At 42.4% G+C, this 17678-nt stretch overlaps 1 protein-coding gene across 1 annotated transcript in view; it reads right to left on the minus strand.

The window, feature by feature from the left end:
- The window catches only part of PMFBP1 (polyamine modulated factor 1 binding protein 1), a 38300-nt gene that overhangs the window by 11201 nt on the left and 9421 nt on the right, over positions 1 to 17678 (minus strand). The window contains exons 3-9 of the mRNA XM_027119919.1: positions 14672 to 14914; positions 11074 to 11295; positions 7318 to 7488; positions 6223 to 6333; positions 3335 to 3461; positions 3080 to 3237; positions 1423 to 1663 (exon numbers count right to left, since the gene is read on the minus strand). Coding sequence (XP_026975720.1) covers positions 1423 to 1663; positions 3080 to 3237; positions 3335 to 3461; positions 6223 to 6333; positions 7318 to 7488; positions 11074 to 11295; positions 14672 to 14914 — 1273 coding nt within the window. The remainder of the gene's footprint in view (positions 1 to 1422; positions 1664 to 3079; positions 3238 to 3334; positions 3462 to 6222; positions 6334 to 7317; positions 7489 to 11073; positions 11296 to 14671; positions 14915 to 17678) is intronic.

The raw sequence follows: 17678 nt of genomic DNA on the forward strand, positions 1-17678 counted from the left end.
GAGGACGCTGAAAGCCTGAGAGAAATGTTTAGACATGATTTAGTGGGTTCTTGAGTAGGGACCTGCCATAAAGGAAAGAGTGCTTTAGGAAAATTGGAATGGATTAGAATGGAGAAAGACTTCTGACAATATCCTTTTAGCCCACGTCCTTGCCTCCACTGGGTATGAAGGAGTAAGGTGCTTACTGGGGTTTCTCTACACCAAATATCTCCCCACTTCCGGTAGTTTCTCCTATCATTTCTACTTAAATATCACTTTTCTCTCCGTTTTTTTAAGCCTGGGATACTGGAAGAAAGATGGTGTCACTACGGAGATAATTATACACCCGGAAGAAGGGAGGAGGATTTTTTTTAATAGGGAAGAGAGTAGGTTCAGCTTTGGGAATGTTGGGTTAGTGGGGAAGGTGGGTTGGTCAGGTGGAGCTAGTCTCTAAAGACAAGACTGACCAGGTGCCAAGTCAGGGCTGGGGCTCTAGGCATTGGAGTCACCTGCAGAGAAATGCAGCTACAAGGAGCAGAGGCGCTCACCAAGGAATGAGTGTAGAGAGGAGAGGAGAGGGCAGAATCTTAGAGATGGGTGACCACTGTCAGGGCAGGAGGAAAAAGAGGAAACAGTGGTGAGATTTATGGAAGAACAAGGGACCTGTTGTGTCTCCAAAGCTAATAAACAACCGTTGAGGTGCGGGGAACCAACAGTGTGGACACCCAGAGAGTTAGAGGAGGGCGAGGAAGGAAGACGTGCTTTGGACCTTCTTTTTTTCCCCCAAATTGATACATCACTCACATAACATAAAATTTATCCTTTTAAAGTGTACAGTACAGTGGTTTCTAGTAGCCTCACAAAGTTGTGCAACCATCAACATCTAATTCCAGGACATTTTTATCACTCAAAGGCAACCCCATTTCCAAGGCAAGAAGTTACTGGTGACTTCTGAGAAAGCACTTTGGGCAAAGGAGCAAGGACACAACCCACACTGCAAGCAAATGTGTGTGTAGACCAAAAAAGGAGAGTGTTAAAAACCAGGGAAGGAAGAAATGAATGGTGTGACAAAGGTCCCAGAGAAGGTGGAGAGGAATGTGGTACAAAGAAGCAAGGTACAGAGCCCTGTGCTCTCCGTGGTGAGGAAAGGAGAGGACCTTCAGCTGAGGCTGCAGAGAAAACGGTGGGCGTGTGAGAGCAGTGGTCTGCCTTCCCAACCCGAGCACCTGCTGTGTGATGGGGGCTTCAGAGAAAAGGTAAGGTTGGGGTGAAGGAAGGAGCTTAGAGGGCGGTCCTAACTGCTGTGAGATGAGATGAGATCATGAGGAGATCGGAGTGAGAAAGCGGTGAGGGAGAGGGACACGGCCATTTGGGGAAAGGAGGGGGCTGCTCTGGCCCCATGGGTTGGAGTGTGTGGGGACAGTGCTTGCCCGGGGGCCTCACCAGCCAGCCTGTGCTGCTGTTTGGCATCTTCGAGACAGTCCTTCAGCTTCTTGATCTCAGCTCCCAGGTGCCCATACTCGGCCTTGCACTTATCCCGTCTCTCCTCCTGGATGGCAACTTCGAGTTCTCTTGTCATGCATTGCTGCTTCTCCAACTCCATCTCCTTTTTTACGAGGGTGTTCTTAACCTGTGCCAGGTCCTTCTCTAGCTCCTGCAGCATCTCATCTTTCTCCTGGAGGAGCTGAGGAAAGCAAAGTGTTAATGCTGATAGAGGCCTGAGCAGCGGCAGGGCGAAGTCAGTTAGAGATTGTCTTGAGCCCTCTTCCAGCCACCGTCTTCTCTTGCCTGGATGTTGCAATAGCCTCCACCTGGGCTCCCTGCCTCCCTGTAGCAGTCAGAGTTGGGCTTTTACAAATGCGAGTCAGATCTTGTTATGTCTCTGTTCAAAACCTCTACTGGGTCCATCTCAGTTAGAAAAAGACCAAAGTCCTTACAACGACATCCCGGGACGCTCATGATCTGGTTCTTGGCTACCTGTCTGACCTCACCTCTTGCCGCCCCACCCTCTCTGCTTCCGAGCTGACTCCCACCTGAGGGCACTCGCCCTTGATGTTGCCTCTGCCTGGAATATTCTTCAAGACTTTGGCCTGGGTGGCCCCCTTACTTCATTCAAATGTCTGCCCAAATGTCACCTTATCAAAGAGGCCTCCCCCGACCACTCTGGGGAAAACAGCCACCAAGCTGTTTTAGGAATTCATTAGTACCTAACATTTTATTGTGTATTAGTTTTATTTGTTTGTCTCTAAAGACTGGAATGTAAGCTCCATGAAAGTAGGGATGGCACATGTTTTATTATATTCTTATGCCTAGAAGAGTGCTTGGCATATAATAGGATCTCAAAAGTATCTGTTGAATGAATATATGAGTGACTCGAAGCTGCTTATCCAGACTCCTTGCTGCTTCTTCAACATCTCTCCAAATACCTCCATTTTGACTGGTGAATCACCTCCAGACCTTGAAATAGGAAGTTTGAATGACCAGCCACTCAAATCAATTGGATTATTTCCACTAGCTCTGATAAAAGTTTAGAGTTGAAACAGTACTGACTACAAAAACTTGCGCTGGTTTCAGTCTTTCTGCCCTTGGTTCCAGTCTTACGCTTTTCTAGGAGCTTGATTTACGTTGGTAACTACAGACCTTCTAGGGCATATTTCCACTAATATTTTCAAACTGCCTGGTTTGCATATTTGTAAGTTATTTGTAATTAAAGAATTGAAATTCACATGAAATTGTGAATAAGGCTACACATTATTCTATAGCATTTCTTTCTACTCTTAGGCATAAACAAAAGCATAAGGGAATAATACGAGCGTGTCCCAAACTCACTATTGTAGGGCTGGGGAAGAACCCCTTTCTTACACAGAGTCCACATCTCTATTAAGGCTCCTGATGTTTTATTTATTTATTACGTGCCATGAGAAATTCCAAGGAAGAGCTCAGAATTGCCCCTGGGCCTGAAGCACCGCAGTCTCACTGCGCATGTATGGGTGCTCCCCAAGCAATCACAGCGAGTGTGGGGCCACAGAGCCCGCCTCTGCCGAGGCCTGGCCTCACAGGGCCCTGCTGGCAGTTCCAACCACGGAGCTCCTCGCCTTACCTTGTCTTTCTTCAAACCGAGCTTCTGGGTCTCAGTGAACTGCACCTGCAGCTCCTGCAGTCGCCGTTGCAGGATGACGACCTCCTTGTCCTTCCTCTCCAAGCGGGCAGATGTCTCTTCCCGCAGCCTGTGCAGGTCCAGCTCCAGCTTCAACATGTCTGCAGCGGGACAAGACAGAGCGCTTCTTGCTCAGAGCGGGGCTCCGGCTTCCTTGGCTGCCTACCCTCTGCTGCAGCCCGCTGGCCCACGGTTTACCCTCCATGATGCTTTTCTTCTCTTCTGACACGGCTTCTAGCTCCGTGCGCAAATCCTTCACGAGGTTCTGGTACTCCTCCACGTGCGAGCACTGGCTGTCTTTCTGCTCCTGCAGGTGCTTCAGTATCTGGGCAGATGGAAGAGCAGGGCAGGGTGAGGACATGGGGGAAGAAAGCTTTACAGAATTCTGAGTGTCCAGAACAGGCAAATCCGTAGGGACGGAAAGCAGAATAGTGGTTGCCAGGGTTTGCGGGAGGGGGGATGGGGGGGGTGACTGCTCGTGGATATGGGTTTCTTTTTGGAGTGATGAAAATGTTCTGGAATTAGTGGTGCTGTTGCCTAACTTTGTGAATACACTAAAAACCAATGATTGTACACTTTATTTTTATTTTATTTTATTTTTTTAAACATCTTTATTGGAGTAAAATTGCTTTACAATGGTGTGTTAGTTTCTGCTTTATAACAAAGTGAATCAGCTATACATATACATATGTCCCCATATTTCCTCCCTTTTGCATCTTCCTCCCTCCCATCCTCCCTATCCCACCCCTCTAGGTGGTCACAAAGCACCAAGCTGATCTCCCTGTGCTATGCGGCTGCTTCCCACTAGCTATCTATTTTACGTTTGGTAGTGTATATATGTCCATGCCACTCTCTCACTTCGTCCCAGCTTACCCTTCCCCCTCCCCATGTCCTCAAGTCCATTCTGATTGCACACTTTAAATGGTGAGTTTTCTGGTATGTCAATTATATCTCAATTTAAAAAGTAAAAAGAGAGTTAGAAAAGAAAGGACATGGCAGACTTCTTCTCATGCCCACACGGAATGGAATGTGCACAAAAGGAGCCCCCTCTTCCTCCCTGTAACACTCAGTGTCATTGATAAGACACCTACTGTGTGCCAGGCACTGTGTGCACTGTAGGTGCTGCAAACGACACAGACACCAATTCTTAACCCCAGGGAGCTGACCTTCTGGTGGGATGAGACAGACAAAGAGCGTAAAGTAGTGACTTACAGAAAACAAAAGTTGATAAGTGCTATGGAAGAAACAGAACAGCAAAAGGGGAATGGAGATGTATGGGGCAGGCAGGGGCGAGGCTGTGGGTTACAGTTTTAAATAGGATAGATGGGTTGGCCTCACTGAGAAGGTGGCCTCTGAGCAGGCACTTGCTGGAGGTGAGGGCGTGAGCCATGTTGAGGTATCTGAGGGACGAGCTCTGCAGTTGGGGGAGCAGGCAGTGCTAGCTGATGACAAGGCCCTGGGGGCAGAACATGCAGGAGGCCATGTGGTTAGAGTGGAGTGAGTGATGGAGAGAGGAGGAGGAGGAGAGGAGGTGAGGAAGTTAGGGGGTAGTCACATCACAGAGGGCTCTTAGTCCCTCAGCAAGAACTTTGGCTTCTACCCTGAAGGAGAGGGGAAGGGGCTGTAACCAGAGAAACCAGGAAGGAACATGCACACGTGGCCAAGAAGGAACAATTAGTTGTCTGGGCATCAGGGGATGCTGGGGAGATAGTTATGTGATTTCACAGTTGACAATGAAGGAGGGTTGCAGCAAGAAGACAGAGGGGGACAGCTGGAGAAATGCAGGGCAATCACCGTCTGACCTGGGTGTGGGCCCTACAGCGACTCAAAGGCCCAGTGTGTGCCAGGCCAGCTGAGGGAGGAGAGGACGGCTGGCACTAACTGTGATGTGGGTAGTTCTAGCCTGAATAGAATGTTCAAATAATGTGAAGGCTTTGGGTAGGATATACAAAATGGTGGGTGAAAGTGGATTCTGTTTCTTGAGGAAGTCTGTATCATTTTAGAAAATGGAGTATTAAAGAAGAATGGAGTATTAAAGAAGAATGGAGTATTAAAGAAGAATTTGTGTTTAGTAGATACAGTTTCAGTTTCGCAAGATGAAAAAGTTCTAGAGATTTATTGCACAACAATGAGAATATACTTAACACAACTAACTGTACACTTAAAAATGGTTAAGATGGTCAATTTAATGTTATGTGTTTTTTACCACTATAAAAAATTAAAAAGTGAGGGAGAAATAAAGACATTTCTCAGACAAAAAGAAAACAAACATGGAGTGTATGAGATCTTGCTGTAGGTCAGGATGTGAATAACATGGGACTGACTTTTAAAATAAATATTGACAGATGTACAAGGAAGAGCTCCAAAGTTCATCCAAACCTTGTGGGATCAGAAAGTCCTGGAAAAAGAAGCATCTCCACTCCCCAGCTAGAGGATCCCTTGGAGAGCTGATGTGTTGACTCTCTCTGCCACTCCGCTTTGCCACTATTTCAGCATCAGCATGGCCTCGTGTGGCTGGCTTTGCCTTGTACCTCGAGTTCAGGCATGACTGACTTCAGACCTCCTAGAAGGGACCCTAACCTAGTTTTCACTGTCATATTTGTTGGTCAAATCGTGTGATTTGTTTCCATGGTTTAAATGCTTATTCATTATTAGAATCAACTTTTGAGATGGCTTTGAATTTTGAAAACATAAGAGTTTTTTTTTAAAGGGAGTGGATTTGAATTAATAATCTTCCCTAAATTTGTTGCTTTTCAACTCCAGCCAGAAACTAGAAGGCTGGATGGTTCTTTTGAAGCTAGCAAGCCAAAAGGAGCCTCTGTCTTGTTTAGATGTACCATTGGATGTGAGTTAAGAGACAGGTGCAATTCCAAAATTCAATTCCAAAATCTAATCATGCCAGACGCACTCCTTGGGGGCGTGGCATACATTATATACACGATCCTTGTGGCAGGGCTAATCAAAGTGACACAAATATAAAATAAAATATAAAATGTAGTATAAATATTTTAACAAGTAGGAGAACCCAGAATCAAACCCAACTCGGCCCAATCCTACCAGGCACACATAAGCAAAAGTTCTCCCACCTTTTTGATGTCTTCACAATCTTCTGAGGAGCTAGAGGGATGTCGGTGGGTGGCTGTATAGGAAGCAAAGTCTGCTTGTAATTTTATCAAAGCCTCTTCACGCTCCAGAACCTGCAACCCAGCACAAGTCAGTTATGCTGGATGATCAATGCAACTGGCTTATTACTAGTGCTATTTTTGCAGGGTGTTCCTTTCTCAGCCCAAGTTTGTTGCAGCATTATATAATTCATATTATATAAACTAAGGAGAAGGAATTATGTTCTCAATCTTATATCAAGGTTCACTAAGGCATAGACAGTGATTTGTCTCAAGTCCGTCAATGGCCACATTTTGGACTCCCTCTTGATCCTCTGTGCAGTCCAGTTTATGAGGCAGAAGAAGATTCTTTGGAGGCTGTGACGGAAAGATGTACTGAATCTCTCAGAAGATAGGATTCAAAGTTCAAGAAATAAAGAAGGAAGTTTCTTTTGGAGTGGGTGAATGTGTACGTGTTTTTTAAAATTAAAAAAATATGAAACTTTTGTTTTTGTTTGTTGAAAATAATTCACATAGAACCCAAGCATTGAAAATAAGAAGTGAGACTCTCCTATCCACTTATTGTCCCCTCTCTCACTTCTACTAAGGGGGAGGGGGCACTATTGGCAATTTACAGTATATACTTCTATATTACGATCAAAGACTTTAAAAAACAAAAGTGGGATTGAACTATACATAAGATTCTGCAACTTTTTCTCAACAGTGTATCGCAAATATCTTCCATGCAGCCCTTACAGATCTGCTTAATCTTTTTCCTTGGCTGTGTATTATTCCATAATATGGATAGCTCTTTAATCATTTCTCTTAATCTCTTTAACTATTTCCCTACTGATGGACACCCTGGTTGTTGCGTGAGATTTTAAGTCTCTTTAGAATCTTAGTGTGGGTTGGGGGATGCACACCATGGAGAATATGAACAAGAGGCAGGGACATGAATATGTAAGACATTTGAGGAGTACTGGAAAAGAGATTACTTTAGGTGACTCTTTTCCCCTCCTCTCTTTCCTCATGGCTTTATTTTGGGTCTCTTGGGAAAATGTTCTAGAAGGAGACACTTACCAAAGCGTTACTGCAGGCTAGCTTATTTCGAAGTTCCTTTATTAGATCATCCTGCTCAGAGACCTTCTGCCAGACTTCAGATAGTCGTTTCAGGGTCTCCTGATGCTCTTGAATCATGCAGGGAGAAGTGTATATATGCACCTTTGAATGATCACCATTACTCTTGGGCTCCTGGGATATTTAAAAATAATAGGTTGATTTTGTTCATAATTTTCGAGTCAATTTCAATATGCCATGAACATGGAAGATCTCTAGACCTGTATTCTAAAAGTTTATATTCATATATGTGAATCAGAGCTTCCTTAACAAAAGAAAAAAATTAAGTGCACACACGGTAAAAAGTTCAAAGCGTTCACAAGAGAATACACTGAAAAGTCAGTCTTGACCCTCCATGACACAGGTCCCCTTTTCCATGACGGTCTGTGTTCCCAGTTTTTTGTATATCCTTCTGGGGATAATTTATGCATATTTATATATGCGTATATGTATAAGTATATAACCCCCTACTCTTCCCCTACCAAATGAAAGCCTTCTGCATACTATTCTAAACATTGTGTTTTCACTTGGCCACTTATTTAGGATATTTTCCATATTGCTGTTTGTGGATCTATCTTACTCTTCTTTTAAAATTAATTTCAAACTGCACGAGTAATACACACACACATATATATGTAATCTTTCTAAAACATTGTAATATTACAGGCAAGTCTAAATTTCTCTTTGACCACCACCTCTAATCCCATACTTGCTGCATTCTCCAGAGATGACAATTTGTGCATATCCTTCTAGAACTTTCTATACATTTACATACATATAAATGAATATTGTAGAATACATATATTATTTTGTCTTTTTGAAACATTTTTTTTCTCAACAAGATGCCTTAGAAATTTATCCATGTTAGTACATGTGCTTTTATCTTGTTCTTTTAAATTGCTTTTAAATATGTTTATCCAGTCTTCTATTGATGGGAATATATGTTGCTTCCAAGTTTTTTCTAAAACGAAGCTGAAATGAATATTTTTGCACATAAATCTTTGAGTACCTATTCTAATTTATGTATAGATTAAATTTGTAGAAGTAGTAATCTATTTAAATTGGATCTATTTAAAACTTTGATATTGCACAATTGTCCTTCAAAGAAAACATACCAATTGACACTCTCATCACCATGAATATGGCTCTTTTCCTAGAAGTGCATTTTTTTAAAAAATGTCTTTCTCTAGATCATCTGAAATCATGCATGAAGGTTACTACCTGTTCACTGGTCTGCACTAATAATGGGGTGAACTGACGCAGACAGGCAAAAAAGAGCAAAAAGTCCTAGTTTGGATGGTAGATACTTTCTCCATTAAACTGTCTCCCTAACTGGGCTTTTTCAGGCAAAGTTAGAAATAGTTCATGTTCACTGAGCATGAAAGCTGCCCATGAGTGTATAAATAATTCAGTGTCTATGTGGAAAAAGGAATGGAAAACAATAAAAAAGTTAAGAAACAGTAAGATGATACTCTCATTATGTATATATAAAATATATATATATGTGTGTGTGCATTATATATATATATGTATGTGTATATTCCAGGTGGACTAAAGCTAAAAACATAGAAATACAAAATTATAAAAGTGCTAGGGCTTCCCTGGTTGTGCAGTGATTAAGAATCCGCCTACCAACGCAGGGGACACGGGTTCGAGCCCTGGTCCAGGAAGATCCCACATGCTGTGGATCAACTAAGCCCACGTGCCACAACTACTGAGCCTGCGAGCCACAACTACTGAGCCCACGTGCCACAACTACTGAGGCCTGTGCACCTAGAGCCTGTGCTCCGCCACAAGGGAAGCCACCGCAATGAGAAGCCCGCGCACCACAAGGAAGAGTAGCCCCCGCTCACCGCAACTAGAGAAAAGCCCACGCACAGCAACGAAGACCCAACACAGCTAAAAATAAATAAATAAAATAAATAAAATTTTAAGAAGTGCTAAAAGACAATATAAGATAAACTTTTGCAATTTTGAGGGTAGTGAAGGCCTTCCTAAACAAGACATAAAACCTAGAATCTATAAAGAAGAGCTAAGAGATTTAACTTCATAAAAATTCAAAAGTTTTGTATGTTGAAAAATACCATTAATAAGAGAAAATGAAAAGTTACAAACTGGGAGAAAATATTTATAACTTATATAATGAAGCATTATTACCTGTAATATATTAAGAACCTCCTATAAGTCAACACAAAAAAGACTAACAACCCAATAAAAAATTGGTTAAGGATTTAAAAGCAATTCGTAAAAGAGAAATCCACAGGACCGATACACTTATGAACAGGCTCACTACTTCATTCACAAGGTGGGAGCTGTGATGGGCCTCACAGATCCCCTTCAGCAGTGAAGGACTTACTCCTCCAGCTGCTGGGCGTGATGCCCTAAGATAGCCTCAGCTGTCAGCCCTCTTGGGGATTGCCTGGGCTGAAGAAAACTTTTGCCCAAGGTCATGTCTCTCCCTAGGAAGACAGCTCACATCCAATCACTGATCAACATGGAGCTATAAAGGCCAGCTCCCTTCTCCCGAATTTAGAATAGCTCTAAAGGTCCTTCCAGCCCCAGAGCTCTCCGTGAGGTTGGCTGAGGCCTTTGCTGGGACCATCAGAGCCCAGCTTCTCCATCTGCCCAACCCTGCTTCCTCCCCTTCCCAGGTGTTGATGCCAAGAGCTTTCTCTAAAAACGTCCTGCATACCAGTCTGTCTCAGAGTCTGCTTCCTGGGGAACCCAACCCACAGCTATTAGAACTAAAGGAAATAAAAATTGAGAAAATCTATTTTTTTCCCCATCCATCAGTTTAGCACAACTTAAAAAGACTGAAAACATACCCTGTGAGTGTAGGGAAATTATTGTCGGTAAAAGTGTAAACTGGTAGAACCTTTTTGGTGTTCAATTTAGAAGTATCTTTAAACATTAAAAATAAGCATTTCCTTTAACCCAGCAAAATCCCACTTCAGGAATTAACCCCGTAGAGATAAAGATGTTCATTTACAGCTTGTTTGTAGTAGACAAACAGGTCAGTAGATGGTACAGGGTACAGTCATACTACAGAATACAAGGTAGTAACTAGAAGAAATCATCAAGATATACATTTAAAAAGCAAAGTGTAGAACCATATTTATAAAATGACTCATTTATGTAAAAAGAAAACTCTAACTTTTTACATAGCAATAGGATGGGGAAGATTGCCAGAACATTTCGGGTGATTGCCTAGCGGGAGAAGAGTGGGGCGGAGAAGGCTGAAGGTGGGCTTTTACATTTAATATCCATAATTCTGTCTAGAGAGCCTAGATTGTTGTATTACTTGTGTAATTTTAAAAAGCAATTGAAAGAAAAAAGAAACAAGTTCAGTCACTTCTTTGCTATGTTTTTTGGCTTTCTCCTCCTATTTAATCCTGACGCTATGGTTTCCATGAGTCCTGTGACCTGGAATAGCCCCCTGCCGGACCCCCATGGCAACATGGAAGATTTGAGAGCTCATTTGGTAATTCACTTTCTGCCTTATGTGAAGTTGTGGCTCCTTAAATTAATTAAGGAGCCTTAAAATTCCTAAGGAGCAATCTTACAGGAGATGTGAAGGCTGGAAGTGCAAAACTGAGGGCTACAAAATTCAAGGGAAGGAATGACAACTAATTGAAGGTTTGGGTTTCTGGCAGAGAGGCTGGGACTGTTACAGGGACCACCTGGGAGCTCCTGGTCTGAGTGGTCTGGTTTAAGTCCTACCTGACCGACGATCCTGCTGAGCTCCCCCTCCAATATCTTCACTCGGCACTCCAGTAACTCGATGCTGCTCAGGGAAGTCTGGTATTTATCCCTGTAGAGGTTTAAGCTCCTTTCTAGGGAGAGGATTTTGTCCCTGGCCAAGGCGAGTTGCTCCTGGGCCAAATGGAGCTTCTCCCCTGTGTTCTCATTATGATTTCCTGTTTCCTCCTCATAGAGAATCACCTGTTGGTGTAGGAAAAAACAACAACACTGAACCCATAGAAGCATCTAACGAGGAAAGGATATTGCTATAAGACCACATGCAGAGGAGTCTCATATCTTAACTAGAAACCCAGATGCAAAGAACAGGCCCAGCTCAGATCTAAAAACTACAATACATAAAATCAGAATGTTAATGATTAGAAATTTTTTTTTAAGTTTGTCCTGTTTAGATGGTAAGCTTTTTAAAGGCAGGGACCATATCTATTTCTCATTCTGTCTGGTATGTAGTTAATTCAATAAGGACTTGTTAGTTGATTAATAAGAATGAATGTATAGCTCCATTTTTTAAGGGCTTAAAATGCCAGTATTCTTTCTTTCCTATGTATTCTCTAGAGGTCTAATTTAGAAAATGTGGAGCCCCTCGTGCACACAGGCCCATGTCAGCAAAGTTCCCTAGAGATAGTGGGGGAACATGACCCGAAGATCCTCTGGGATTTGCAGCATCCTTATTTAGGTTCTTTTTCTTCCTAATCAATTAATTAGTCAACCAACTGACAGATATTTATTGAATGCTCATGAACACTGTTTTGGGTGCTTAGGGGTATGTATACCTATATAACATAGGCTCCTCCCTCAAAGAATTTACAAACTCTTACAAATCGGGGAGAGATACGATTTAAAACTAGCAAACAACTGTTGAGTGAGCTAAATTATATAGCTTGAATTATATGTGTTGAAAAGTTAAGAGCAGGAGGGTCATCAGGAAGGCTTCATTTGGGTTCAAATAGTTCAGTAGAATTCAGACAGAACACATTTTATTGGTCTAAGCTAATATATTTGCTGCCTGTCATTTGAGATTCGTCTTGGGAGAAAATCATTTAGTTTGAGGTGTTTATTTGGTAAGGAAAAGAGGAAAGGAATATTTTATATTCAAACGTTTATAACGGAAGCTCATATCCCCTTGACACCCACCATCTCTTTGCATGCTAACCCCACTCCAACCACAAGCATCTTCAACTCTTTGCCTGAGCGTTGCTCTGGCCCCAGGAGTCCACTCAAGCAGAGGAGCAAGACAAGGCAAGTGACAAGCACTGGGGAGTTTAATACCCTCAGGTGCAACTCTCAACCAATGACTGGGGTGGTTGGCTGGGATCAATCTGAGGGGTGTTCTACATTATCTCCCAGAATTCTCCAGAGGGATTGAACCTCAGTTTCCCATAGCAGTGATCTTCTTGATTTTCTTTATGGGCTTCCTGCCTTTGTTTGACTCACTTCCCTATTCTCCCACCATGCTTCCTGGGATCACCTCCTGAATTGACTAGTACTTATATTCATCTCCTTAAGATCTGTTGTTGGGAAACCCAACATTAGACAGAAGTTTGATACTTCTGTGAACAAAATATTGGGGGAACTTGGCAGAATGCCTAAAGTAATTTTTCCAAAGTTTTCCCATTTTGTGACTGCTGCCTGCCGAATCCCACACCTTGACTTTATTTGGGACAATAGTGAGCCTCACTAAAACACTGCATTTCCTTGCCTTCCTAAGAACTAGCTGTAGCTATGTGACTAATTCTCGCCAATGGTATATAAGTGAAAGTGTTGTGTGCAGCTCCTGGGAAGTGTCCTTAAAAGGGAGGAGTGTGCCTTTCTCTCCCCACCCCACCTCCCACCCGATTATTTGGAATGAAGATGTGATGGTTGGAGCTCCAGCAGCTGTCTTAGGTGAACTAGAAAATGGAAGCCTTGGGCTGATGATGGTGGTGCTGAAAGACAGAACCCTATGTATCTGATGACACATGTAGTTACCATAACAGTCCTAGACTACCTCTCTCTGACCTTCTTTTATATGTCATAGAAATAAACTATCTTATTTAAGACACTATTACTACGGGGTTTTCTGTTATATGCAGCCAAATAGAATCCCAACTAATTCAGGGTGACTTTATCTAGGCTGGACTCTTGTTTAAGTTAAGATGAACCAGACAGTTTTAACACAGCCCTGCATTAGCTTTATTAAACCATGTTTTATGCTCACAGGCTTTGTCCCAGATTATATTATGTAGGATAACCTTTCTTTGTTCCTTTCCCTCCCAGTCCTTTTCAGCAAATTCTTATTGGCCATAATATTTCCTTTAAAAAAAATTCCATGTTCTTTAAGGCCCTTCATAAAACCCCTGGAGTTAGTTCTTAAAACAGCACCATTCAAGATAGCCCTTGGAATTTTATCTTTAAGGGCAGAGGAAGAAAATGCCAGAGGAGGCTGCCTGTCCCATTCCCTTTTTTTTTTTTTAATAAATGTATTTATTTATTTATGGCTGCATTGGGTCTTCGTTGCTGCGCACGGGCTTTCTCTAGTTGCGGCAAGCAGGGGCTGCTCTTTGTTGCGGTGTGAGGGCTTCTCATTGCGGTGGCTTCTCTTGTTGGTGGAGCACAGGCTCTAGGTGCGCGGGCTTCAGTAGTTGTGGCATGAAGGTTCAGTAGTTATGGCTCGCGGGCTCTAGAGAGCAGGCTCAGTAGTTGTGGCTCGCGGGCTCTAGTGCGCAGGCTCAATAGTTGCGCACGGGCTTAGGTGCTCCACGGCATGTGGGATCTTCCCGGACCAGAGCTCGAACCTGTGTCCCCTGCGTTGGCAGGTAGATTCTTAACCATTGCGCCACGAGGGAAGTCCCTGTCCCATTCCTTTGAACCCATGGTTTTACTACTGCCAGTGCTATCACTTCCCAACTGATTTTAGTTCTATGGTTTTGTTCTTTGGAATTTACTTGGGATTCTACAAGGATGATACTCTCTGGTTTAAAAAAAAATACTATCCTCGGACATGAATAGAAATGAATGTCCAGAATGTACTTAAGCTAAGTCTATGTGATCTAAAACTCTAGTCTGAAAAAAATGACTGATCTGGTGCTGTCAGCGATTGACTCAGACTCAGTGTCTTGTTATCTTATCAACTGTGCAAGTGCCAGGAATGTATATATGACCAAAACCTGATTTTTCTAAAAATGATTGACTTAATAGACCTTATACCTCCTTCATAACCCTCAGAGAACCAGAGTCTTTTGCATTTAAATTGCCATGGTAATAGAATGGAGATGATAAACCTACATGCACACCATACACATATATGTGCGTGCACATACACACCTCCCACACATGTACACACATACCACATACCCCATGTGCATTAATACTGGAGCTTTCACCCAATTATGCCATTCTGTTTAGTTCCCTCTGTTCAGCTTCAAAAAAAATCAAGACTTAAAGAGGGAAAGTTGATAAAACCTGCTCAAGATGTTGTGAAGCTCTTCTCTAAGTCCAATGCTTGCTTTCTAGTAGCTTTGGCCTGATTTCTGTAGGTACATGGGCATATGGGACATTTCCATAGTTACTTTATCTATACCTCATCTTCTTTCATCTTGCAGTGATGGTGGAGAATGACCAGGTCGGAAGTCTCCTTCTCCAGGATGGACTGATACTGCAGGAGGGAACAGTAAGAAGTCTGCAGCTCCTCGGTGCGAAACTCCAGTTCTTGCTGAAGGGCCAGCAACTTTTTCTTGAGCTGTTGGAGTTGTCTCAGATGACACTGTTTATTGGGCTCAAACTCCATGTGTGACTCCTCAAATGCTGACACTTGCTTCTTATCCTGTAATTGAGATCAAATATACAGAAAGGCTTTAGATTGTCACCAAGCAGGCATTCATTCTTTGATTTTTTTCATTTGTTCAACCATTCACATCCATCTATGCATCCATTTATCTTTTCATCTCCAGAGCACTTATTAAACATTTCACTCTATTCACAATTAAACATCACTTTGCACTTCCACTCTATGGGAAGGATTTAAAAGAAGGAAAAAACCATAGTTTCTTCCTACTATTCAGATCTACCATTCCTATTATGTAGGTCAGAAGAGAAAACATTCACATAAAGAACCTAGAGAGTAGTATAAAGATACACTCGATAATATGCTTATGTTTTGTCTTCACGTATAAAGATAACACAATCGACCTGGAAGGGAATGAATTTCTGGTTATGGTTCTTGGACTAAACTTGATTATTAAAAATGCCCAGATAAAAGGACAAACTCTTGGGGAAGTAGCTTTCTGGAATGCTGGGAAACGGGAGGCAGAGATATTGTTCAGGCACATCTGGGCACTGACTCTGTCTCCTTCTGAAGGCAGATGTGACCTTGCAGATGCTGAGTGTGTGTGTGTGTGTGTGTGTGTGTGTGTGTGTGTGTGCGTGTGTATGTGTGTGTGTGAGATCTCTCCCTGCCAGTCTACAATCAACCTGAAATGCTGCCACACCCCACCTACATTTTCATTCATTCATTCAATAAGCATATGTTGAACACCTACACTGTATCAGGTATTCTGCTAATAGGACACAACCCTGAGTTGTTTATTCTAGTACGACTGAGACCTTTGCACTGATGCTTCTATATTTTCTTGCCCAATATTCCTGGTTGAAATGGAGCAGGACCCTATGGTCCTCCCCTCCATGTGCTCTGCCTGCCTTTTGTCTGTAGAAAAACTTTAGCCAAAGAATAAGTTTTATCAGAGAAGTGAGAAAATGCAGAAGCAAAGTAAAGCAGTCAAACAAGACCCACTAATAATAGTTTAGTCATTAAACAAAGTCAAGGACATTTAGTTCCTCCTCAAGGGCTATAGATAATATTCTGAGCCATATCCCTTGAGCTGTCTTGTAGATACTGAAACCCCCAGGTGAAAAAAGTTAATTACATGATGACCAGACTGTAGCCATGACATAAGCTGCCACAATTCTGAGAAATGGGCTCAAAGAAATGGGAACAAACCCACCCTGCAACTAAAGATTAACTGTACTTAAAACAATCAAGATGACGCTGATCAGACCCACCGATGACCAATTTCAAGATGACTGTCAGGGCTGACTGTGCTGTTTCTGCATGCAGCCCCCTCCCTCCACATATACACCCCCGAAACTCCGCTTTAAAAGCTCTTGCCCACTGATTGTCAGTGGGGGGAGTCAGCCTTTGGATGTGAGTCTGCCCTCCTCCCCAGTTGCCAGTCTCTGAAATAAAGCAAAGTTTCCTTTTACCAACCTTGCGTCTCGAGTACTGGCTTTAGAGTAGCGAGCAGTCGGATCCTACTTTCAGTAACATGGTGACATGTGGAAGAGAGGGGGGTGAAGAGGGTGGCCTGTAGGCCCTCCTTAGCGCCCTTCTCTGCTTATTGTCTTCCTACTTAACACTTTCCTGGCATGTCCTTAATGTGGCATTTCATATTCTGCCTTGCATTGTAATGATCTCTGTGCATTTTATCTTTTAATTAGATTATAAATTCCCAAAGGGCAGGGGCTATGTCTCCTCCTATAGGGCCTAGATTATAGATTCATACACAGCTAGGAATTGAAGGAAAGAAAGAAACAAAATAGAGAATAAGCAATCTCATTGGCTCCCAAGAATTTGAGCTTGTAGCCTTGGCCTCATTAACAGAGTAATTTCAAAGTGTTTTAAAATAAACTTTTTTTAATTGTTTTATTGAAGTATTCTCTATATATCATAAAATTCAACTACTGTAAGTGTACAATTCAATGATTTGTAGCAAGTTTATAGAGTTGGGCAGCCATGATTGCAATCCAGTTTTGGAATGTTTCCATCGCCTTGAAAATTCCCTCATGCCCATTTGTCACTCCCATTGCTACCCCAGCTCCAGGCAACCACTAATCTGTTTTCTGCCTCTATGAATTTGCCCTTTCCAGACATTTCATATAAGTGGAATTGTATAATATGTCATATTTTGTGTCTGGCTTCTTTCACTTAGCATAATGTTTTCGAGGTTCATCCAGGCTGTAGCAAGAATCAGGATTCTGTTCTGAATACTGATTTTTACTGCTGAATAGTATGAATATACCATATTTTGTTTATCTGTTCACCAGTTAATAGATAGCTGGATTGCTTCGGTTTCTATTATGAGTAATGCTGCTATGAACATTAACATGGTAGCTATTGTGTGAATATATTTTCATTTAGTTAATTTGTTTAGCAAATATTAAGGGAATACCAGCTATGTGCCAAGCACTCGACTAGGCAATGGGGATACAGAAGTATATAAAACAGAATCTCTGCCTTCAAGAATTTTGCATCTACTGGGGGGAATGTGTGGAGGAAGAGAGAGACAGAGAGAGGGAATGAGAGAGAGAGAGAGAGAGAGAGAGAGAGAGAGAGAGAGGTAGCAAATTACAGAAGTAAGTTATGTAGTTTATTAAGAGGAAAAAGTGCGGTGGAGGAGAGTAAAGCAGGGGAGGGAGATGAGGAATGCCAGGATGGAGGAAGTTGTAATTTTGAATTAATTTTGTTTTCATGGAAGATCGCTTTGAGAAGGTGACATCTGAGTCCAGACTTGGAGGAGGCAGGGAAGGAGCCT

This window comes from Aethalodelphis obliquidens, unplaced genomic scaffold (genome assembly GCF_003676395.1).
Source record: "Aethalodelphis obliquidens isolate GAN/ISIS:26980383/991018 unplaced genomic scaffold, ASM367639v1 scaffold20, whole genome shotgun sequence".
NCBI lineage: Eukaryota > Metazoa > Chordata > Mammalia > Artiodactyla > Delphinidae > Aethalodelphis > Aethalodelphis obliquidens.